This window comes from Scyliorhinus canicula, chromosome 17 (genome assembly GCF_902713615.1).
Source record: "Scyliorhinus canicula chromosome 17, sScyCan1.1, whole genome shotgun sequence".
NCBI lineage: Eukaryota > Metazoa > Chordata > Chondrichthyes > Carcharhiniformes > Scyliorhinidae > Scyliorhinus > Scyliorhinus canicula.
Window position 1 is genome coordinate 103,110,677 of NC_052162.1, and position 25,870 is coordinate 103,136,546.

At 45.5% G+C, this 25,870-nt stretch overlaps 1 protein-coding gene across 1 annotated transcript; it reads right to left on the reverse strand.

The window, feature by feature from the left end:
• Positions 1–15,031: 15,031 nt before the first annotated feature.
• On the reverse strand, positions 15,032–20,564 carry LOC119951490 (probable G-protein coupled receptor 139). The gene is made up of 2 exons (XM_038774701.1): positions 20,471–20,564; positions 15,032–15,951 (listed from the first exon to the last, which is right to left on the reverse strand). The coding sequence occupies exons 1-2, from the start codon at positions 20,562–20,564 to the stop codon at positions 15,032–15,034; spliced, it is 1,014 nt and encodes a 337-aa protein (XP_038630629.1).
• Between the last annotated feature and the right edge of the window lie 5,306 nt (positions 20,565–25,870).

Consider the following 25,870-nt stretch of genomic DNA (forward strand, 5'->3'; position numbering starts at 1 on the left):
TCATGGCACACCAGATAGTTCACACTGGGGCGAGGCCGTTCATCTGCTCTGTGTGTGACAAGGGATTCAGTACTTCAGGTACTCTGCTGAGACACCAGGAAGTTCACACTGGAGAGAGGCCGTTCACCTGCTCTGAGTGTGGGAAGGATTTTACTCGGTCATCCACGCTGCTGAGACATCAGCGGGTTCACACCAAGGAGAGACCGTTTATATGCCCCACATGTGGGAAGGGATTCGCTTATTTACACAACCTGGTTAGACACCAGCAAGTTGAGTGATGACAGGGGTTGTATTCTGTTGTTAATCACGCCGAGGACTGAACCATGTTCATGCTGACAGTTGGTGAAGTGGGAGGTTCGGAGAGTTTATTTCTGCTGGGCTGGCTGGTCTCTCTCAACTTTGCTTCCAGTGGGCTGAACCTGCAGCACCAGATTTCCACTGAAGTTATCCACAAAAGCTGATGAAGGACATTTATTTTATCCAGGATAGTAAATAGTGCTTTTCCCACCACTACGAGGTCCATCTAAAGTAAATACATTAGTCTCTGTTGCATTGGGTCTACAACACAGGGCCAGGCCAGTCAGCTCAATTGGTCTCTGTCCATATTTATGCTCCACATATATATCATCCACCCCTCTTCAACTCCCCCATCAGCATATCCTTCTGTTCCTTTCTCCCTCATGCTGTTCACTTCAACCACTGAGTTCAACATTTTCACCACTCGCTGGGTAAAGAGGTTTCTCATGAAATCCCTATTGGATTATTGACCTTGGATTATTATCCTGTGAAAGGTGAACAAAACTGGGATCTAAATGTTGAAGGGTAGTTGACATATTGGAATGGCAGGAAGCTAGGAAAAGATGACAGGGTCACTTCCGTTAATTAAGGATGGATTAATTCAGTACAGTGACCTCCTGAACCTGAAAGATCAGGATGTGGAATCAATGTGGATCGCAGTAAGGAATAATAATGATATGAGGTCTCTTGTGGGAGTAGCTAATGGGCTTCCTAACAGCAGTCACACTGAACTGATTTATTTATTTAAAACATGATAAAATACTACATTACACAGTACATAAATAAAATAAATACCAAATAATATACAGCACATACCTGATGGAAAAGGAATAGAAAAAGATACAAATTTATAAATTTCTTCCTTTTCATAAATACAGTTCAAGCACTGTCCAGTTCCCAGTCACATACTTGTCTCATTTTTGTGTTTGATTATCATCTCCATAATGTCACCGTTTTATCCATAAACTAAACATTTGATGATTTTGCATTCTTTTTAAACAAAGTATTTGCACATCTTTTGAAATCTTCATCCAAAGCATTGCAAAGATTCAGCCCACAAACTGAAATACAGGTTGCAAAGTTGTATGAACATGACATTTTTTAAAGTTGTTTTTTCTACTTAATTCACAATTATTATCCTTTAAAGTCAACTTCTCTTTGCAAAATTTCAGGCAATTATTTATTTTCTGCTTCATACAAAACCATTTCAGTTCAATTGATTCCCTAAATTCAACGCCTGTCATTTGTTATAAATCATTTGTTGCTAAGTTCTTGAAAGTTCACTCCACTTAGTATTCTTCTAACTTTTTCTGAAATGTATAAATGGGATTACTATTAGTATCATATTTTTTTCCACAAATCCTTTTATAATAATTTCAACATGGAACAATAAATCAACAATATGACATGTTGGGTGGTATGTTGGAGCTGCTTTGGGGTTTGGGTCTTTTTTGGGGTACGAGCTAAATTTAGACAAAAATTAATATTTTGTGGTGTCCCGACGGGGTGGGAGGAGGGGGGGCTGCCATTCCGTAGGCGGCGCCCACTTTAGATACCTGTGGGTGCAGGTGGCACGGGATTGCAGGGGAGGCTTCGTAGGTATAATATAACTAGTTTGTTGGGGAGGGTGAAAGCGGATTTGGCAAGGTGGGATGATCTTCCTCTGTCACTGGCGGGTTGGGTACAGGCAAATAAGATGAATGTGTTGTCTCGGTTTTTGTTTATTTTTCAGTCCCTGCCGATCTTCTGCCAAAGGCATTTTTTAAGGAAGTTTGAAAGATGGTCACCTCATTTAAATTGGGGGGGCTGGTGGCCAGGATCAGGAAGGTGGTGTTGCAGAGAGGACGACAGGGGGTTTGGGTATTATTACTGTATTATTACTGGGCAGCAAATGCTGAAAAGGTGAAGAGCTGGGTTAGAGGGGGTGACTCCCAGTGGATTAGATTGGAGGAGAGTTTGTGCAGGGGGCGTTGGCAACAGCGCCACTCCTGAAGGCCCCAGGGAAATATTCGGGGAGTCCAGTGGTAGTGGCGACGTTGAAGATCTGGAAGCAGTTGCTCCAGCACTTTAGGTTATGGGCGGGCTCATGAAAATGCCAGTTCGGAGGGATCATAGATTTGAGCCAGGGAAGTGGGAATGAGAGTTTTCGGAGATGGGAGGAGAGGGGAGTTAGGGTGCTTAAGGATCTGTTTTTGGGGGGTTTGTTTGCGGGACTGGGGGAGAAATATTGGTTGGGGCTGGGGGAGATGTTTAGGTATATGCAGGTCTGAGATTTTGCCAGGAAGGAAGTACAGAGGTTTCCAGTGGCGCTGGCTCCCACACTGTTGGAAGAGGGGGAATGGAGCAGAGGGTGGTATCGGCGATGACATGGGGTGATTCTGCGAGAAGATAAGTTTTTGTTGGAGGGGATTAAGTCAAAGTGGGAGGAAGAGTTGCGGGAGGGCATGGAGGGAGGAGTTGTGGTGTGAGGTGCTCCAGAGGGTAAATGCCTCAACTTTGTGCGTGAGGTTGGGGTTGATAGTGGTGTACATGGCACACCTCACAAGGACGAGTATGAGCCAACTCTTTGAGGGAGTAGAGGATGTTTGTGAAACCTGTGGTGGGGGGCCTGCAAATCACGTTCATATGTTTTGGTCCTGTCCAAAACTGGAGGGAGGTCTTCAGGGTAATCTCAAAGGTGGTGCATGTGGGACTTGAACCAGGTCCCCTGGAAGCCATATTCGGCGTGTCGGATCGGCCAGGGTTGGAGGCAGATGTCTTAGCCTTCGCCTCGTTGATCGCACCTGTTGGGGTGGAGATCAGCTCCTCCGCCCTGTTCCCTGGCAGTCCTTAACACTCGAGAAAGTGAAGTTTGAGTTGACGGGAAGAATGGAAGGGTTCTACAATTCATGGGCTTTGTTTATTATGCATTTTCAAGAATTGGATGACATTGAACATTTTGGTGGAGGGGGGGTTTGGAGTGTATCATTTATTGGTGATTATGTGTGGGATGATGGTGGATTCCTGATTCTTTTTCTTTGGTGTTAGTATTTAAAATATTGGGGGGTGTTTGGGGGTGGGTGGAATGAAAGAATTGTTGGCCAGGGGGTTGCCATTGTATTTGTTATGGTTGATTATTTGTTGGTGGGTGTAAATTTGATGAAAATGTGGAAATAGTTTTAAAGAACCAATACAAAATGTACAATGACTGCTGGTCCAATATAAATTTAGTTTTGTTCAGAATTTCAATCCTCTTTGATTACTTTGTTTTAATATATTTTCTATGGGTGTAGGTAAATTGATGTCACATGAATGCTTTTAGTTTGGTGTAATAATCAATATTATTATGATTCTGATTAAACTTTTTTTTGAATATTTTTATTGCCATTTTTAATTACACACAGTAAAACTTTACATTCCATATTTACAGCACTTGCAGTTCTTGTGTAGATACAATTGTTCTTGGTGTCCCCCCCCCCCCCCGGGCCCGTCCTTTGCATCCCCCTCTTTCGTTTAGAGTGTTCTGTCCCCTAGCTCCTATTCTTCCCCACCCCACCCCCATTCCCGTTATGTTTTCTGTTGCCGGCCTTGTGAGTTTGCGGGGGGGAGCCTTCCACCTCCCAGAAGAATCTGTTCATTTGGGTTCTGGTTAGGTGCGCTCTGTGACCACCTTGAACTGCATGCGGCTGAGCCTTGCGCAGAAGGAGGTGGAGTTGGCCCTCCTCAGTGCTTTGCTCCAGCGCCCCCAGTCGACCTCTGTCCCCAGTTCGTCCTCCCATTTTCGTCTGGCATCTACCAGTGACAGTCGAGCCCTGTCTGTAGATTTTCCCGCAGTTTCCCCCTTCCTTACTGTCATATTTACTATCCTCTAGTAAATGGTTCCTGGGGCCTTGGGTTATCCTACTGTCTCCTTGTGGAGAAAGTTCGTTACCTGGAGGTGTCTAAGTTCCAGTCCTGTCAATAGTTCCAGGTCCTCTTTCAGTTCTCTCAGTGTCGCTAGTCTGTCCCCGTGTGAAAATCCCTGACGGTTAGTGCCCCCCATCCTGTCTCCATTTTTTGAAAGTGCTGTCGAGCATGGCTGGTGGAAACATATGGTTTCCTTAGATGGGGAACATCTCGGTTGGATCGAAATGTTGCCTCATCTGGTACCATGTCCTTAGTGTAGCTACCACCACTGGACAGGATGTGTGTTTCGGCGGGAGGTCGGGTGATGTGGGAATGGTGCTGTGCCGAGGGCCCGGAGGGTTGTTCCCTTGCAGGAAGACACCTCCGTCTGCACCCATTCCATGGTGGGTTCGCACATCCAACCCCTCACTCTCTTTGCCGTTGCTGTCCAGTGGTAGTATTGTAAGTTTGGTAGTGCCAGGCCGCCCTTGTCTTTTCTCCTCTGCAGTGTTGATTTGGGGGTTCTTGGATTCTTACCCCTGCCCCCACACAAATGCCATGATCATTTTGTCTATGTTGTGGAAGAGGCCTTGGAGATGAAGATCGGTATCGATCTGAACAGGAAGATCGGTATCGATCTGAACAGGAACAGAAAGTTAATTTTGATCATCTGCACCCTCCCCGCCAGGGAGAGCGGGTTGCATCTCTGTCAATCCATTTTGACTTCCTCCGCCAGGCTGGTCAGATTCCACTCATGGATCTGTGTCCAGTCCCAGGCTATTTGGATCCCCAGGTAGTGGAATTTGTTTAGGGATAATTTGAATGGGAATCCCTCCAGCTCTGTCCCTCTGTGGTTTGGGTTCCCCGGGAATGTCTCGCTCTTGCCCAGGTTAAGTTTATAACCTGAGAAGGTTCCAAACTCTTTGAGTAGCTGCATGATTATGGTCTTGGAACCGCAGGACGTCCTGATAGCAAAGGAGCGGGTCATCTGCATACTGTGAGACTCTGTGCTCTCTGCCTCCTCTTTGAAATGCCCTTCCAGCTTTTTGTGTCTCGCAGAGTGATCGGCAGGGGTTCAATTGCTCGGGCAAATAGGAGCGGGGAAAGTGGACATCCCTGCCGAGTGCCTCTGTGCAGCTGGAAGTATTCAGAGCTGGTGGTGTCCGTTGCAAAAACACGCCTTGGGGACGTTGTGCAGGATTTTCACCCAGGAGGTAAGTCCTGCTCCTAGCCCAAACTGCTCCAGTACATCGAGGATGTATTTCCACTTGAGTCATTCGAAGGTCTTTTCTGCAGCCAGGGAGATGATCACCTCTGGTGTTCTCTCCTGGGAGGAGGTGGGGTGGGGGGCATTATGATATTCATAAGCCGCCCGATGTTTGCAGTAAGCTGTCTACCCTTGACAAAGTCTGTCTGGTCCTCTCCGACCACCGATTCTGATTATACTTTAGCGTATTATAGTTTTAGCATTATGTGACTATTCTTAGCTTTACTTGAAGGTACATTGCATCTTAGGATTTTAGACAGAATAAAGCTAAGACCATAAGACATAGGAGCAGGGCTTATATTTTTCTCATCCCCGTTCTCCTGCCTTCTCCCCATAACCCCTGATGCCCTTATTAATCAAGAACCTATCAATCTCTGTCTTAAAGATACTCAGTGATTTGGCCGCCACAGCCATCTGCAGCAAAGAGTTCCACAGATTCACCAGCCTCTGGCTGAAGAAATACCTCCTCATCTCTGTTTTAAAGGATCATCCCTTTAGTCTGAGATGGTGTCCTCTAGTTCAAATTTTTTCTACAAGTGGAAACATCCTCTCCACGTCCACTCTATCCAGGCCTCGCAGTATCCTGTAAGTTTCAATAAGATACCCCCTCATCCTTCTAAACTCCAACGAGTACAGACTCAGAGTCCTCAACCATTCCTCGTACGACAAGCTCTTAATTCAAGGGATCATACTTGTGAACCTCTTCTGGACCCTTTCCAGCACATCCTTCCTTAGATATGGGCCCAAGACAGCTCACAGTACTCCAAATGGGGTCTGACAAGATACTTATACAGCCTCAGAAGTACATCCCTGCCCTTGTATTCTAGCCCTCTCTACATGAATGCTAACATTGCATTTGCTGAGGGCAGCACTGTGGCGCTGTAGGTTAGCCCTGTTGCCTCATGGCGCCGAGGTCCCAGTTTCGATCCCGGCTCTGGGTCACTGTCCGTGTGGAGTTTGCACATTCTCCACGTGTTTGCATGGGTTTCGTCCCCACAACCCAAAGATGTGCCGGCTAGGTGGATTGGCCACGCTAAATTGCCCCTTAATTGGAAAAAATTAATTGGGTACTCTAAATTTATTTAAAAGAAGAAAAAAACGAACATTGCATTTGCCTTCCTAACAGCCGACTGAACCTGCACGTTAACCTTAAGAACACAGTAAGACATCTTACAAAACTAGGTTAAAGTCCAACAGGTTTGTTTTGAATCACTAGCTTTCGGAGCACAGCTTCCTCAGGTGAATGAAGAGGTGGATTCCAGAAACTTATATATAGACAAAGTCAATGATGCAAGACGATACTTTGAATTGGAGTCTTTGCAGGTAATTAAGTCTTTCCAGGTCCAGAAGAAGCAACTGGAGAGAGAGATAATCACAGGTTAAAGAGATGTGAATTGTCTCAAACCAGGACAGTTGATAGGATTTGGCAAGCCCAGGCCAGATGGTGGGGGGTGAATGTAATGCGACATGAATCCTAGGTCCCGGTTGAGGCCGTACTCGTGTGCAGAACTTGGCTATACGTTTCTGCTCGTGGATTCTGCGTTGTCGCGCGTCCTGAAGGCTAGCGTGGAGAATGCTTACCTGCAGATCAGAGGCTGAATGCCCTTGACTGCTGAAGTGTTCATCGACTGGAAGGGAACAATCCTGCCTGGCGATTGTCGTGCAATGTCCGTTCATCCGTTGTTGCAGCGTCTGCATGGTCTCGCCAATGTACCACACTTTGGGACATCCTTTCCTGCAGCGTATGAGGTACACAACGTTGGCTGAGTCGCACGAGTATGTACCACGTACCTGGTGGGTGGTGTTCTCGTGTAATGGCGGTACCCCTGTCGATGATCTGGCACGTCTTGCAGAGATTGCCATGGCAGGGTTGTGTGGTGTCGCGGTCACTGTTCTGAAAGCTTTGCTGCAAATAATGGTCTGTTTGAGGTTGCGCGGTTGTTTGAAGACAATTAGTGAAGGTGTGGGGATGATCGATTTAACTTCATTCCTTACTAATGCAACCCCTCCCCCTTTGCCCATCTGCCTGTCCTTTTGATAGGACACATTTCCTTGTATATTTAGATCCCAGCCCTGAACCCCTTGCAGCCACGTCTCTGTGATGCCCACAACATCGTATGAGCCAATTTCAATTTGTGCCACAAGCTCATTTACCCTGTTCCATATATTGTGTGCATTTAGGTACAACACCCTCAGTCCTGCATTGACCACCTCCCTTCTCACACTTGTCACCTTTTTTTGCTCTGCCTGAGGCTGATGTTGTTCTCTTATTTTTGTTCCCCATTTCCTCTTCAGTTATTACACCTTCTCAGCTAACGTTCTGGTTCCCGCCCCCCTTCCATACTAGTATAAATCCTCCCGAGTGACTCTAGCAAACCTCCCAGCCTGATATTGGTGCCCCTTGAGTTTAGATGCAACCCGTCCTTGTACAGTCCCACCTGCCCTGGAAGCGATCCCAATGGTCCATAAATCTTAAACCATCCCTCCTGCACCACCAGTTTAGCCACGTGTTTAGCTGCACTATCCTCCTATTTCTAGCCTCACTGGCAAGTGGCACAGGGAGTAATCCTGAGATTACAACCCTAGAGGTCCTGTTTTTTTTAGCTTACTACCTAACTCCCTGAATTCCTTTTGCAGGACCTCATCACTCTTTCATAGAATAGACAATCCATTGACTCTTCTGCTGGGGCACGGCTTTTCATAGAATTTACAGTGTTGAAGGAGGCCATTCGGCCCATCGAGTCTGCACCGGCTCTTGGAAAGAGCACCCTACCCAAGCCCACACCTCCACCCTATCCCCCATAACCCAGTTACCCCACCCAACACTAAGGGCAATTTTGAACACTAAGGACAATTTTAGCATGGCCAATCCACCTAACCTGCACATCTTTGGACTGTGGGAGGAAACCGGAGCACCCGGAGGAAACCCACACACACACGGGGAGAACGTGCAGACTCCGCACAGACAGTGACCCAGGCCGGGAATTGAACGTGGGACCCTGGAGCTGTGAAGCAATTGTGCTAACCACTATGCTACCGTGCTGCCCGATGTGTAAACCTATGTGTACTACGACCTCTCCCTTCAGATGTCCTGTGTTCATTCAGAGAAGACTTTGTCTTCACTCCACAAGGACTGTGCGGTGATCATTTCTACCAATACCATCATGGACAGATGCATCTAATAATACATAAACCATGGCAGGTTGATGGAAAAAGTGAAGTCGTATGGGGTTCAGGGTGTACTAGCTAGAGGGATAAAGAACTAGCTGGGCAACAGGAGACAGAGAGTAGTGGTGGAAGTGAGTGTCTCAAAATGGAGAAGGGTGACTAGTGGTGTTCCACAGGGATCTGTGCTCAGACCACTGATGTTTGTGATCTACATAAATGACCTGGAGGAAGGTATAGGTGGTCTGATTAGCAAGTTTGCAGATGATACTAAGATTGGTGGAGTTGCAGATAGCGAGGAGGACTGCCAGAGAATACAACAAAATATAGATAGATTGGAGAGTTGGGCAGAGAAATGGCAGATGGAGTTCAATCCAGGCAAATGCGAGGTAATGCATTTTGGAAGATCAAATTCAAGAGCGGACTATATGGTCAATGGAAGGGTCTTGGGGAAAATTGATGTACAGAGAGATCTGGGAGTTCAGGTTCATTGTACCCTGAAGGTGGCAACGCAGGTTGATAGAGTGGTCAAGAAGGCATACAGCATGCTTGCCTTCATTGGACGGGGTATTGAGTACAAGAGTTGGCAGGTCATGTTACAGTTGTATAGGACTTTGGTTCGGCCACATTTGGAATACTGTGTGCAGTTCTGGTCACCACATTACCAGAAGGATGTGGATGCCTTGGAGAGCGTGCAGAGGAGGTTCACCAGGATGTTGCCTGGTATGGAGGGTGCTAGCTATGAAGAAAGGTTGAGTAGATTAGGATTGTTTTCGTTGGAAAGACGGAGGTTGAGGGGGGACCTGATTGAGGTCTACAAAATTATGAGAGGTATGGACAGGGGGGATAGCAACACGCTTTTCCCAAGAGTGGGGGTGTCAGTTACAAGGGTCACGATTTCAAGGTGAGAGGGGGAAAGTTTAAGGGAGATGTGTGTGGAAAGTTTTTTACGCAGAGGGTGGTGGGTGCCTGGAACGCTTTACCAGCGGAGGTGGTAGAGGCGGGCACGATAGCATCATTTAAGAAGCATCTAGACAGGTATATGAATGGGCGGGAACAGAGGGAAGTAGACCTTGGAAAATAGGAGACAGGTTTAGATAAAGGATCTGGATCCGCGCAGGCTGGGAGGGCCGAAGGGCCTGTTCCTCTGCTGTAATTTTCTTTGTTCTTTGTTCAATCAGTGCAAATCCACATATACGTGATCTTATAATTATTTATATCAATGGTCGGTTATCTGGCTTGTGCCTATCAATCACCCTCCCTGTCACAAATTCCTGCTGTTTAATGGCTCTTCTCAACCTATGGAAGTGACAATAGACAAACAGCTCTATGTGATCCTCACCTCCCTTCCGTTATCTCCAGTCACCCTGGCAGCAGAATATATGGTAGAATATCTCACATTGTTATTGCAATCATTGAGAACAACCATATGTTGGGCAGCGTGGTAGCACAAGTGGATAGCACTGTAGCTTCACAGCGCCAGGTTCGATTCCCTGCTGGGTCACTGTCTGTGCGGAGTCTGCACGTTCTCCCCTTGTCTGTGTGGGTTTCCTCCGGGAGCTCCGGTTTCCTCCCACAGTCCAAAGACGTGCAGGTTAGGTGGATTGGCTATGCTAAATTGCCCTTAGTGTCCAAAAAGGTTAGGAGGGGTTATTGGGTTAGGGGGATAGAGTGGAAGTGAGGGCTTGAGTGGGTCGGTGCAGACTCGATGGGCCGTATGGCTTCCTTCTGCACTGTATGTTCTATGTGATCTGCCCTTTATCTGGGCCTGATCAACACCAAGATGTGTCCTTGGATTATTTCCCTGCAGGAGCAACTTCAACTAAACAACAAAGACAAGGGCTGAGGCTCTTGCAACTCTACTGCTTGGGTCCCTCTTCCTGGCTCATCCATAGGCACACCCACCGTCCCTGACCACTTATAGAATTGAAGGTAGTTAATTAAAGGAGGGAAGATGATGGCCTCCTGAAATGCAGCATCCAGGTAACTCCCCTCACTCGCTTCAATGTGTCACAGTGTCCAAAGCCCAGACTCCAGTTTATCAAATCTGAGCCGAAGTTCTTCGAGCAACCAACACTTCCTATAGATATACTCACTAGAAACCACAATGGGGTCCGACAACTCCAATATCATGCAGGTACAACTCATCAGCTGGCCTTGCATCTCTAATTTATTTAGTTTTTTCAAACATTTTGAACTGTTTTTTATTTTGTGTAATTTGTAAAATATTCTCCTTTTTACCTTTAATCTGAAAGCAACTTAGAATATGCAATGTGAATGAGCAGTTATTTTGTAGGTGACAAACTTACTGGTTCATGTGCCGTCACCCCTGAATTGTTTTTCAAACTCAGCCTGCTGTCCGAGCCGAGATGCCCTCTTAAACCTAACTCCATTTCACTAAACTGCAGCTGCTTTCTGATATAAAAATAAGTATTCAATGCAGACAAGGCATCATTGAAGGAACCCTCTTTTTATGGCCACTAATTCAAGGCTTCTGAAACTAGATTAACACAGACTGAGAGCCAGTTGACTTATATTATAAAGCAGCAACTAAACTTTACCCAGCCAAAAGAAGACCTTTTTTAAAATAATCTTTGTCACAAGTAGGCTTACATTAACACTGCAGTGAAGTTACTGTGAAAAGCCCTGAGTCGCCACATTCCAGCACCTGTTTGGGTACACAGAGGGAGAATTCAGAATGTCCAATTCACCTAACAGCACGTCTTTCGGGACTTGTGTGAGGAAACTGGAGGAAACCCGCGCAGACACAGGGAGAACGTGCAGACTCCACACAGACAGTGACCCAAGGTGGAAATCGAACCTGGGACCCTGGAGCTGTGAAGCAACAGTATAAACCACTATGTTACCGTGCCACCAACGACTTTTAGATAATTGCTAAATGAAAGAATAAAGTACTCTTTGGATTAAAATTAGTCCTTAAATTAAATTATTCTTTAAAATTTACCATTTGAGATTTTCTCCTTCACCAAACTCCAGTTTGCCTGATACTCCCATGGAGGAGGCAGTGGCATAGTGTTATTGAGGGTGGGCTGGTAATCCAGAGACCCAGGGTAATGCTGTGGGGTCCCTGGTTCAAATCTCATCATGATAATAAAAATTTGGAATTAAAAGTCTAATGATGATTGTGATAAAAATGCTTCTGGTTCACAAATATCCTTCAGGGAAGGAAATCTGCTCTCCTTTACCGGTGTGGTTGATGTGTGACTCCAGACCCCCACAGAGATGCGAGTGACTCCTCACTGTCCCTCACTGAAATGGCCTAGCAAGCTTTGGTTGAATGGTTCCTGCATAAGTAGCCACACTGGATATCCAACCTCTCCCTTTGTCCCTATAGCTTGTATAGGATTATACCTGTATATGTGTGGGCTCTCCTATACTCATCCCAAAATAAGTGACTTCACCGAGCTAAGAATTATATTTATCTGCCATTTGTCTGCCTTGGAGGGATTTGCTGAAGTGTCCGAAAGGTAAAACAACAAAGCTCCAACTGTGGTACGTTTCAGTTCCCTGCCATTTTGAAAAATTAATTCAGCACCATCCTCCACTGAAAGTTTTATCCAGAAAGATATTCCACTAAATGGGCTATTTGTTTCTGTACCATGTGAATATCTAAATGCATTATAACCACTGCTCTGAACCATATGCCTCTTGACGCACATCAGCAAAATAGCTTCTCTTCGTACCCCGCTCACACGTGGTACCAGATATCTTTCAACTGCAGAATTTATTCACAATGAACTATTGTGAACCCTAATGTAGGACACACAGTTTATCTCTGCACATGTTTATTTTTGAAAAAATATTTTTATTTTCCTTTTTCACATTTTCAATGAGGCGAAGGCTACGATATCTGCCTCCGTATCCGTTTCCAACCCTGGCTGATCCGACACCCTGAATATGGCCTCCTGGGGACCTGGGTCCAGTTTCACTTGCACCACCTTGGAAATTACCCTAAAAACCTCTTTCCAGTACTCCGCTAGCTTTGGACAGGACCAAAACATATGAACATGATTAGCGCCCCCCCCCCTCCCCCACCCCCCGCAATGCTCACACACATCTTCTACTCCTTCAAAGAATCGGCTCATTCTCGCCCTCGTGAGGTGTGCTCTGTATACCACCTTCAGCTCTATCAGCCCCAACCTCGCACATGAGGTGGAGGCATTTACTCTCCAGAGCACCTCACACCAGACCCCCTCCTCTATAACCTCTCCCAACTCTTCCTCCCACTTTGCTTTGATCCCTTCTGGTGGTGCCTTATCCTCTTCCAAAATAGCTCCATACACCGCTAACACTACCCCCTTCTCCAGTCCCCTTGTACTACACATGTCTTTTATGGAGTGATTGAAAAACACGTTGCCTGAACCTGCGGTGTTCAAATTTGGAATCGTCACATCATTTCAGTCGAGGAGGAAGTGAATCACATTTTACCGTGGGGGTGACATGGTGGCACAATGGGTCACACTGCTGCCTCACAGCACCAAGAATCTGATTCTCACCTTGGGTGACTGTGTGCGTGTGTGTGTGTGTGGGGGGGGGGGGGGGGGAATTTGTACATTCTTCTGCCTGCGTACATTTCCTCTGTATTCTCAGGTTCCCTCCCATAGCCCAAAGATTGGCAGGTTCGGTGGATTTGCCATGCAACATTGCCCCTTAGTGTTTAAGGTTGGATAGGTTTATGAAGAAAGTCACGGAAGTGAGCATAGGTCGGCTGCTCTTTCAGAGGGATGGTTCAGACTCGATGGGCATGCCCTCCATCTGCACTGTCCTGTTTCTATGATTTTATGATTTTATAAATAAAGCAATGCCCTGTGCCACTACAGTACAGTAAATCCTTCCTCGCTCATTGTTGTTTAATATCACTGCCACTGTCAATTTCTTCACTTGACGTCTTGCTCTGTTGCGGGGATTTTCACAGTAATTTTATTGCAGTGTTAATGTAAGCCTACTTGTGATACTAATAAAGATTATTATTAAACAATGATGGAGAATCACTGCTGTGATTATTGAACAGTCCAGTTATTGTTGCATTTTATGACTATTGGGATTGCAAATTGTGGTTAAAAGTAAGACACAGTTGATGATCATGAAGGCATTCTCATTAAATTTGACAAACTTATTTTCATAAGGTTGTCGAATGGAATCAATTGAAAGAGTAGTAGCGTTCATAAGTTTATTATATTTTTGTAAGGGCAGCATGGTGGTGCAGTGGTTAGACTGCTGCCTCAGGGCACTGAGGTCCCAGGTTCGATCCTGGCTCTGGGTCACTGTCCGTGTGGAGTTTGCAGATTCTCCCCGTGTTTGCATGGGTTTCGGTCCCACAACCCAAAGATGTGCAGGGTAGGTGGATTGGCCACACTAAATTGCCCCTTAATTGGAAAAAATGAATTAGGTAATCTAAAAATTAAAAATAATAATAATTTTGTTGTCTCGTGCACTGGGAGTTCTGCTCTAGTGGGCCTAGTGGAAAGGTTAGAATGTGATCTAAGTTCCTTTTTTTGTCTTTTTTTCCCCTGAAAATGACCTTTGCCTCAATGCTTGTGCTTACAAATGGCTGTGGCGCAGTAACTAATGAGTGTTAATCTACTCTTAAGGATGCTTTCTGGTCCGATTAAAAAGGCCTAACATGACTTCAAGATCCAAGGTATACACGGAAAGGGAGAAGAGTATGTCTCTTCATTCTGCAGCGATCAAGACCACTGTGATTCACTTTTCCCTCCGGCAGCGCACTCTCGCCTGCGGGCTTCCAGATAGTGTGGGATGACTTCAACGGGAAATTCCATTGACAAGCAGCCCATATAGAACCCCACTGCTAGCGAACAGCATACCACTGAAAAATACGCGGCTGTGTGTGTGTGTGGGGGGGGGGGGGGGGGGGGAGGACACACTGGAGAATTCTGCCCCCCATTGACAAGCCGCAAGAGTATGGAATCCCACGGCCAGCCAGTGGCCGCTACCCAGAAACACACAGCTCGGGAAACGGAAAATCCAGCCCCATATGTTGGACTACCTGTCTCCTGTATGCATGCTGAGATAGTTGAGGGCTATGGGGGCAGTTTATCACTTTGCAAAGCGGTCTGAACATGTCTGACCGGAAACTGAACGAAAATAGGTCATGAAAAATAATTGTTCCCAGGCGAAGCCTCTCTCTGATAGTCTAACATTCTCACAGTGGATAAGAATCTCAATGCATCAGCTTATGATCTGGGAGTGGAATGCGTGTATGAGTTGGACAAGTCTTACAACACTAGGTGAAAGTCCAACACGTTTGTTTTGAATCACTAGCTTTCCGAGCACTGCTCCTTCCTCAGGTGAGTGGAGCACACTTTCTGTGCCCACCAAGTCCAACGCCGGCATCTCCACATTATGAGTTGGACAAGAACAGGAAGGCTGGGAATATAATGTAAAATTCGTTTGTGTTTACTGTTTTCTCCATTTAAATAATGCAGCAATTAGATTCAGTGGGTATTTCGCACTATTTTTTAACTCGGCTCTGAATTGACTCTGAGTCCCAGCATAAATGAATGGGTTGATGCAAGAACTCAAAAGTTGAAGCATATATCCGTATTCCTCTAACATAAATGTTGATTCACTGAAATTGAAACCTGAGAAATACGCAACGTTCGCAATTCTGACATAGATGAATGTTACAAAGAATAAAAAGTATAACAGGATAAAACTTCCCGAGACTGCGAAGAGTAACACAATGGACTTCTTCCGCTTTTCCATCTCTGGGTCGCTCTGTTTCTTGCTATTGCTCTGGGCCCGGAGTCTCTTGCGGATTTTACTGGTCACCAGAATGTGTCTGACTGTCAGAGCGTTGAGCAGTAAAATCAGCGTGAATGGCAGACAAGGCGTTAAAATGCAATGAAACAGGTCAAATGCAGCCCATGCAGTTGATGTGTAAAATATTAACTTTATGCTGCAGAACCAGGGGACATTGTTAATTATGTATAACGGTTCATATGTAAAGTACAAGCAGACATTTTTTAGACAGCTCAGAATCGTCACCGTGGCGATAATCTGTGTCGCTTTTTTCTCTGTGCAGTATTTTGTTCTCAGTTTCTGGTAAGAAATGGCTACAAATCGATCAAAGGTGAAAGCGACCGTTAACCAGGCAGAACTGTCTATCACTGCATAGATTAGAGCAAGACGAAGACTGCATATAGGTGTGATGGACAGAAATGTGAATGGGAAGAAAATTCCTGCAATCCGGTTTAATATCACAGACGTGATTATGACCAGGAGATCCGTCGCAGCCATGGACACCAAGTAGAAGGTTATACACCTGGATAGACCGCATCTTCCTCGGGGCAGAATCACAACTACTGCCAAATTAGCTGAAATACATGGACAGAGACAGAGAAACAGCCAGAGTATACGTGCATGTGAGAGGGCCAGAACAGGAAACGTATTGGTTTGACAGATCTGCAGTCTTCTCGGCACAATGTCTACCTTTGAGAAGACATCCTGGTTTGAAGTAATCACGTAATGGATAGGCAGTCGTTTGTGTCTTTAAAAATTATTACCAGGTTACAACTAAGATAAGGCAATCAGGATGTAGAATAACAAAGCACATCGTCACGTTGAACCGAACATAAAAACATAAAAGAAGAATCAGCAAGGAATTTGAGAAAATGCCGAACAGAACATAGAACATAGAACAGTACAGCACAGAACAGGCCCTTCGGCCCTCAATGTTGTGCCGAGCCATGATCACCCTACTCAAACCCACGTATCCACCCTATACCCGTAACCCAACAACCCCCCCTTAACCTTACTTTTTGTAGGACACTACGGGCAATTTAGCATGGCCAATCCACCTAACCCGCACATCTTTGGACTGTGGGAGGAAACCGGAGCACCCGGAGGAAACCCACGCACACAGTGGGAGGACGTGCAGACTCCACACAGACAGTGACCCAGCCGGGAATCGAACCTGGGACCCTGGAGCTGTGAAGCATTTATGCTAACCACCATGCTACCCTGCTGCCCCAAAGAGCAGGCAACACTAAACGTGGAAACTAAAAATGAATACGGATTATATGCTATTAAAGATGAACAATTCCTAACTGCATGAATTAATGTGAACATTTTTCAGTGTTGGACGTTTGGGACCCTACTTGCTCAGAAATCCTTGTAAAAGCGATGAACTTATGGGCAGTTAGCGTTTTCTGACTCTGCAGCAGGGATGTTGGTGCTGACGAATTGATAGCTCCAACACCTCCAGCTGATTAGCACCTAGAATCATTTTTGGCAACTTTAACCCGAGGCATGGCAGATGGAAAGACATCTGGAGAAAGCACCCTCCGACCATATATCACTTCTTCTGTAGGCCTTGCGCTCTTTCAATAAATGTACTGTAATCGATATTCGCATAATTATATCGTGCATGCTTTGCAAGTGACACCAACAGTTCAACAGCATCATTCACTGTGGGGAAGGTAGTGAAGACCGAAATATTCTGCAAGATTGAAAGATTCTCGGCGCATTTGGAAATCGGTGGAGGAGAGGGCTAGGTTTTGGGGATCTTCCAACGATTTAATGTAGGAACAAATATTATGATATACATTCCTGCTGAGACAAAGTCAGAGGACAGGTTTGTTGAGTTCTCAGGTAAACAATATCAATATTTACCCAAATTTCACTACCCAAGTTACGATTAAGATCATAAAACCATAAGGAGCAGATTTAGGCCACTCTTCCCATCGAGTGTGTTCCACCATTCAATCATGGCGGATATTTTTCTCATCCCCATGCTCCTGCCTCCTCCCGTGGGCGGCACAATAGCACAGTGGTTAGCACAGTTGCTTCACAGCACCAGGGTCCCAGGTTCGATTCCCAGCTTGGGTCACTGTCTGTGCAGAGTCTGCACGTTCTCCCTGTGTCTGCATGGGCTTCCTCCCGGTGCTCCGGTTTCCCCCCACAGTCCAAAGATGTGCAGGTTAGGTAGATTGGCCATGATAAATTGTCTTTAGTGCCCAAAGGATTGGATGGGGTTTCAGGGATGGCGTGGAGATGTGGACTTGGATAGAGTGATCTTTCCATGGGGCGGTGCATTCTCAATGGGCCGAATGGCCTCCTTCTGCACCATAAATTCCATGATCTGTAAATTCTATGTTCATAACTCCTGATCCCCTTATTGATCAAAAAACTATCGATCTCTGTCTTAAAGACATTCAGTGATTTGGCCTCCGCAGTCTTCTGGGGCAAAGAGTTCCACAGATTCACCATCCTCTGGCTGAATAAATTCCTCCTCATCTCTATTTTAAAGGATTGTCCCTTTAGTCTGAGATTGTGTCCTCTGCTTCTAGTTTTTTCTACAAGTGGAAACATCCTCTCCACGCCCACTCTATCCAGACCTCGCAGTATCTTGTAAGTTTTAATAAGATCCCCCCTCATCCTTCTAAACTCCAACGAGTACAGACCCAGAGTCCTCAACCGTTTCTCATACAACAAGCTCTTCATTCCAGGGATCATTCTTGTGAACCTCCTCTGGATCCTTTCGAAAGCCAACACATCCTTCCTTAGATACGGGGCCCAGAACTGGTCTCAATACTCCAAATGGGGTCTGACCAGTGCCTTAAATAGCCTCAGAAGTACATCCCTGGTCATGTATTCTAGCCTTCTCGACATGAATGCTAACACTGCATTTACCTTCCTAACTGCCGAATGAACCTGCAAGTTAACCTTAAGAGAATCGTGAACAAGGACTCCCAAGTCCCTTTGTGCTTCTGATTTCCTAAACATCTCCCCATTTAGAAAATAGTCTGTGCCTCCATTTCGCCTTCCACAATGGAGTGCATGAATTATCTTGAGTATCTTTCATCTTGTGTTTCTCAAGCTTCTCTCTCTTTCTCTCTTGCTCGAAAATATTTCTCTTCCCTGTCTATCTTTATAAGACAATCTTTATCTTGGCTGTCATCCAATTCATCATGCTCCATTTGCAATCATCTTCAGCCCTGTGGCAAGGATATTTTCTCTGACCAATCAGATTTTGGGCAGACAGTGGCTTGCTGATAGAGTCACTGGACTTAATTAAGACATAGAGCTTAATTACTTGGGAACACGCGTTCAAATCCCAGCATGTTAGCTAGTGAAATTCAAGTCAATTAATACATCTGAAATATGAAGTTAATGGTAATAATGGTGACCATGTAAACAATCGTCATTTTTTTTTAAACACCCATTCGGTTCACTAATGTGGACGTAAGAGCTTCATTTTGGGAAGGATATCTGCCATCCTTACGGCATGGCCCACATGCAATTCCAGACCTACAGCAATGTTGTTGGCTTTTAGATTCCCCTGCAATGGCCAGGGAAGGCGATCAGGTAAAGGACAAATAGGAACAGTGAAAAAATTTGGTCTTGCTAGTGACTCCCACATCCATTTTTAAATTAAGAAAGTAAACACATCATGCCATTCCATGTTTTTCAAAAGCATCTTTGTCCCTGATCTCAATGGTCCACGGTGGGACTTAAAACATTCTGATCCTGTTCTTTTACATGAACAAACAGAGTGGCAGACACATGCAAAGGCTTAAACTTTTGCTGCCAGTCATCTCTGTAACAAGTTGACACAAACTCCCACAATCATTTTAAAATTCTCACCTCCCTCGAATTGTTCTCAGTTTGCTCTTCCACAAAGAAAAATATCTAATAAAGTCAAAAAGTTGAAAACTACATGGTTGGATCTTAGCTTCTAACACTGAAGTAATATTTCAGCAATTAATATTTTTGTTAGTAACCTAACAATCTTACAAATGACAGACTTAACCAGAGAGGTAGAAACCAGGAGCAGAGACAAGTCACAATGTGATTTTGAGGGGGAAAAAAAAACAGATTCCTTTGCTTAACGGTCATAATTGCATTGCATATATTGCTGAAAGGAGCAGATATGGAATAATATCTCATCGATATATTAAAACATTAACTTCAATCTCTAATTATTCATTAATGCTCAATTAATCATTTACAAGTAAGATTCTGTCACTTCTGAATGCAATGAACAATTGATCATTTGAACAATTAGGGCAGCACGGCAGCACAAGTGATTAGCACTGTAGCTTCACGGCGCCAGGGTCCCAGGTTCGATTCCCTGCTGGGTCATTGTCTGTGCGGAGTCTACACGTCCTCCCCGTGTCTGCGTGGGTTTCCTCCGGGTGCTCCGGTTTCCTCCCACAGTCCAAGGACGTGCAGGTTAGGTGGATTGGCCATGATAAATTGCCCCTAGTGACCAAGAAAGGTTAGGAGGGGTTAGTGGGTTACCGGGATAAAGTGGGTGAGGGCTTAAGTGGGTCGGTGCAGACTCGAAGGGTCAAATGACCTCCTTCTGCATTGTATGTTCTATGATCTACCTTCACATGATGATAACAGTGTGGTTGTTCACCCACAGTAGTAAGCACAATAATAATCCATCTATATAACTGCATCTACATTATCAAATACCAGAGGCAAAGAAAAAAAATGTGTTTTTAAAAATGATAAAATTGCAACAGTTTAATGAACCACCGCCACATACACAAAGGGCAGTTAGGGATAGATGATAAATGCTGTCCTAAGACATAAAATAGAATAATCCATGAAGGGACAATGTTGGCAAAGCAAAAATAATTAACTGTTTATGGAGAAATAAGACAATTAATGCAGATAAATTATGTCAACGGGAATTTACATATAATTAAAAGGGAATACATTTTATCATGCATATTGAGAATTAATATTTCTAAAGCCATTAAAATATACTGTCGAAGGGGAGAAATTATATGCATTAAAAAAATGCCATGTCCCATAAAAAACAGATGACCCAGTTCATGGAGAGATAATACAACGACTTACTTAATAACTACCATAGCTTACCTGGAACCCCGATAACTGCTAAGATGGGGTAGTAAATTTCAAAAACCAGACCGTTTGGTGTTCCGTGCATTTCTGTCAGACGATCTCTGTACATTCTGCTGAGCACTGAAGCATTATTAAATTTATAGCTGATGTCAGGCTTCTGGGAGATAGTTAGCTGGTATGATCCAATGTATTAATTATACTAATTAACAAACAGATTAGTGCAGCTGTGCCTGACTCCAGTTAATGTCTGGAATATTTTTTTCAAAGGAGCTCACATGGGTGAAACCATCATTGAATGAAATATGATCCCTGTTATATTTCTTCATCAAATATAATGTAAAGTTCAACAGATGGTACCACCAGTGAGTGGGAACCTTGTTCATGATGAATTAATTGGCTGACTCCAATAAATGCCGAGTTATGTGATCTTAGTAGAAGTTGTGATGGATAATAGAACATAGAACAGTACAGTACAGGCCCACAATGTTGAGCCGACCATTTATCCTAATCAAAGATCAACCAAACCTACACCCCTTCAATGTACTGCTGTCCTTGTGCCTGTCCAAGAGTCGCTTAAAAGTCCCTAATGATTCTGACTCCACCACCTCCACTGGCAGTGCATTCCACTCACCCACCACTCTCTGTGTAAAGAACCTACCTCTGACATCTCCCCTATATCTTCCTCCAATCACCATAAAATTATGCCCCCTGTGACAGCCATTTCTGCCCTGAGGAAAGGTCTCTGGCTATCCACTCTATCCATGCCTCTCATCACCTTGTACACCCTGTATCAAGTCACCTCTCTTCCTTCTTCGCTCCAATGAGAAAAGCCCTAGCTCCCTCAACCTTTGTTCATAAGACATGCCCTTCAGTCCAGGCAGCATCCTGGTAAATCTCCTCTGTACCCTTTCTAAAGCATCCACATCCTTCCTATAGTGTGCCAACCACAACTGGACACAATATTCTGGTCTAATCAGGGTTTTATAAAGCTGCAGCAAAACCTCGCGGCTCTTAAACTCAATACGCCTTCTTACCAACCCGATCAACCTGGGCGGGAACTTTGAGGGATCAATGTATGTGGACCCCAAGATCCCTCTGTTCCTCCACAATTCCAAGAATCCTGCCTTTAACCCTGTATTCAGCATTCAAATTCGACCTTCCAAAATGAACTCCACCTGCCACAAATCAGCCCAGCTCTGCATCCTCTCAATGTCCTGTTGTAACCTGAAACAGCCCTCGATACGATCTACAACTCCACCAACCTTCGTGTCATTTACTAACCCATCCTTCCACTACCTCATCCAAGTCTTTTATAAAAACCACAAAGAGCAAAGGTCCCAGAACAGATCACTGCGGAACACCACTGGTCACTGACCTCCAGGCGGAATACTTCCCATCCACTACCACTGGCTGTCTACTTTTGGCCAGCCAATTCTGTATCCAGACAGCCAAATTTCCCTGTATCCCATGCCCCCTAACTTTCTGAATGTGCCTACCACGGGACTTTCAAACGAGCGCGAGAGGGGACTTTCAAAAGAGCGCGAGAGGGAGAGCCAGCCGGGAATTTCAAAAGAGTGCGAGAGGGAGAGCCAGCCGGGACATTCAAAAGAGCGCGAGAGGTGAGCCAGCCAGGACTTTAAAAAGGGCGCGAGAGGTGAGCCAGCCGGGACTTTAAAAAGGGCGCGAGAAGGAGAGCCAGCCGGTCCCAATCCTGTTTTTAAAAAAATATAAGGCGGGAACCGGAAGTACGACCCGCGGACTTCTGGGAAGGTTATTTTTTCCCACTAGCCAATAAATTCTGGTGGAGAGGAAACCCGAGACACTACACGTATAGTGTCTCCCACCCGCCCTCCTCCTCTAACCTAATAATAAGACCCATTGGTGTGAGCAGGTAAGTGCTATATTATATTATTATTTTTTATTTATTTTATATTTGTTAACCAGAACTTGGTTGGAACTTAGAGGGATGGCAGGGAAGGCAGTGCAATGTTCCTCCTGCAGGATGTTTGAGGTGAGGGATGCCGTTAGTGTCCCTGCTGATTTTACCTGCAGGAAATGCAGCCATCTCCAGCTCCTCCAAGACCGAGTTAGGGAACTGGAGCTGGAATTGGATGAACTTCGGATCATTTGGGAGGCAGAGGGGGTCATAGATAGGAGCTTCAGGGAAGTAGTTACACCAAAGACTGGAGATAGATGGGTAACTGTAAGAGGGACTGGGAAGAGGCAGTCAATGCAGGGACCCCCTGCGGTCATTCCCCTGAGTAACAAGTATACCGTTTTGGATACTAGTGGGGGGGGGGACTTACTAGGGGTAAGCCTCTGGCACGGAGTCTGTCCCTGTTGCTCAGAAGGGAAGGGGGGAGAGGAGCAGAGCATTAGTAATTGGGGACTCAATAGTCAGGGGCACAGATAGGAGATTTTGTGGGAGCGAAAGAGACTCACGTTTGGTATGTTGCCTCCCAGCTGCAAGGGTACGTGATGTCTCGGATCGTGTTTTCCGGGTCCTTAAGGGGGAGGGGGAGCAGCCCCAAGTCGTAGTCCACATTGGCACTAATGACATAGGTAGGAAAGGGGACAAGGATGTCAGGCAAGCCTTTAGGGAGCTAGGATGGAAGCTCAGAGCGAGAACAAACAGAGTTGTTATCTCTGGGTTGTTGCCCGTGCCACGTGATAGTGAGACGAGGAATAGGGAGAGAGAGCAATTAAACACGTGGCTACAGGGATGGTGCAGGTGGGAGGGATTCAGATTTCTGGATAACTGGGGCTCTTTCTGGGGAAGGTGGGACCTCTATAGACAGGATGGTCTACATCTGAACCTGAGGGGCACCAATATCCTGGGGGGGAGATTTGTTAGTGCTCTTTGGGGGGGTTTAAACTAATTCAGCAGGTGCATGGGAACCTGGATTGTAGTTTTGGGGTATGGGAGATTGAGAGTATAGAGGTCAGGAGCACAGATTTGACTTCGCAGGAGGGTGCCAGTGTTCAGGTAGGTGGTTTGAAGTGTATCTACTTCAATGCCAGGAGTATACGAAATAAGGTAGGGGAACTGGCAGCATGGGTTGGTACCTGGGACTTCGATGTTGTGGCCATTTCAGAGACATGGATAGAGCAGGGACAGGAATGGTTGTTGCAGTTCCGGGGTTTAGGTGTTTTAGTAAGCTCAGAGAAGGGGCAAAAGAGGGGGAGGTGTGGCGCTGCTAGTCAAGGACAGTATTACGGTGGCGGAAAGGATGCTAGATGGGGACTCTTCTTCCGAGGTAGTATGGGTTGAGGTTAAATACAGGAAAGGAGAGGTCACCCTGTTGGGAGTTTTCTATAGGCCACCTAATAGCTCTAGGGATGTAGAGGAAAGGGATGCGAAGATGATTCTGGAAAAGAGCGAAAGTAACAGGGTCGTTGTTATGGGAGACTTTAGCTTTCCAAATATTGACTGGAAAAGATATAGTTCGAGTACATTAGATGGGTCGTTCTTTGTACAATGTGTGCAGGAGGGTTTCCTGACACAATATGTTGACAGGCCAACAAGAGGCGAGGCCACATTGGATTTGGTTTTGGGTAATGAACCAGGCCAGGTGTTAGATCTGGAGGTAGGTGAGCACTTTGGAGACAGTGACCACAATTTGGTGACCTTTACGTTAGTGATGGAAAGGGATAAGTATACATCGCAGGGCAAGAGTTATAGCTGGGGGAAGGGCAATTATGATGCCATTAGACATGACTTAGGATGTGTAGGTTGGAGAAGTAGGCTGCAAGGGTTGGACACACTGGATATGTGGAGCTTGTTCAAGGAACATCTATTGCGTGTTCTTGATAAGTACGTACCAGTCAGGCAGGGAGGAAGGGGTCGAACGAGGTTACCGTGGTTTACCAAAGAAGTGGAATCCCTTGTTAAGAGGAAGAAGGAGGCCTATGTGAAGATGAGGCGTGAAGTTTCAGTTGGGGCGCTTGATAGTTACAAGGAAGCGAGGAAGGATCTAAAGAGAGAGCTAAGACGAGCAAGGAGGGGACATGAGAAGTCTTTGGCAGGTAGGATCAAGGAAAACCCAAAAGCTTTCTATAGGTATGTCAGGAATAAAAGAATGACTAGGGTAAGAGTAGGGCCAGTCAAGGACAGTGGTGGGAAGTTGTGTGTGGAGGCTCACGAGATAAGCGAGATACTAAATGAATACTTTTCATCAGTATTCACTCAGGAATAAGATAATGTTGTGGAGGAGAATGCTGAGACCCAGGCTATTAGAATAGATGGCATTGAGGTGCGTAGGGAAGAAGTGTTGGCAATTCTGGACAAGGTGAAAATAGATAAGTCCCCGGGGCCTGATGGGATTTATCCTAGGATTCTCTGGGAAGCCAGGGAAAAGATTGCTGAGCCTTTGGCTTTGATTTTTATATCATCATTGGCTACAGGAATAGTGCCAGAGGACTGGAGGATAGCAAATGTGGTCCCTTTGTTCAAGAAGGGGAGTAGAGATAACCCCAGTAACTATAGGCCGGTGAGCTTCACGTCTGTTGTGGATAAAGTCTTGGAGAGGATTATAAGAGATACGATTTATAATAATCTAGATAGGAATAATATGATTAGGGATAGTCAGCATGGTTTTGTGAAGGGTAGGTCATGCCTCTCAAACCTTATTGAGTTCTTTGAGAAGGTGACTGAACAGGTAGACGAGGGTAGAGCAGTTGATGTGGTGTATATGGATTTCAGTAAAGCGTTTGATAAGGTTCCCCATGGTCGGCTATTGCAGAAAATACGGAGGCTGGGGATTGAGGGTGATTTAAAGATGTGGATCAGAAATTGGCTAGTTGAAAGAAGACAGAGGGTGGTGGTTGATGGGAAATGTTCAGAATGGAATTCAGTTATGAGTGGCGTACCACAAGGATCTGTTCTGGGGCCGTTGCTGTTTGTCATTTTTATAAATTACCTAGAGGAGGGCGCAGAAGGTTGGGTGAGTAAATTTGCAGACGACACTAAAGTTGGTGGAGTTGCAGACAGTGCGGAAGGATGTTGCAGGTTACAGAGGGACATAGATAAGCTGCAGAGCTGGGCTGAGAGGTGGCAAATGGAGTTTAATGTAGAGAAGTGTGAGGTAGATAGATTCATAGAACAGTACAGCACAGAACAGGCCCTCCGGCCCTCGATGTTGTGCCGAGCAATGATCACCCTACTCAAACCCACGTATCCACCCTATACCCATAACCCAACAACCCCCCCCCCCAACCTTACTTTTTAGGACACTACGGGCAATTTAGCATGGCCAATCCACCTAACCCGCACATCTTTGGACTGTGGGAGGAAACCGGAGCACCCGGAGGAAACGCACGCACACACGGGGAGGACGTGCAGACTCCGCACAGACAGTGACCCAGCCGGGAATGGAACCTGGGACCCTGGAGCTGTGAAGCATTTATGCTAACCAC

Bases quoted from the DNA above. Each gene is read 5' to 3' on its own strand.
- LOC119951490 (XM_038774701.1), bottom strand. From the start codon at position 20,564: ATGTACAGAGATCGTCTGACAGAAATGCACGGAACACCAAACGGTCTG. The intron at 15,952-20,470 runs GTAAGCTATGGT...CATGTATTTCAG, and splicing joins AGCAGTTATCGGGGTTCCAG to CTAATTTGGCAGTAGTTGTG.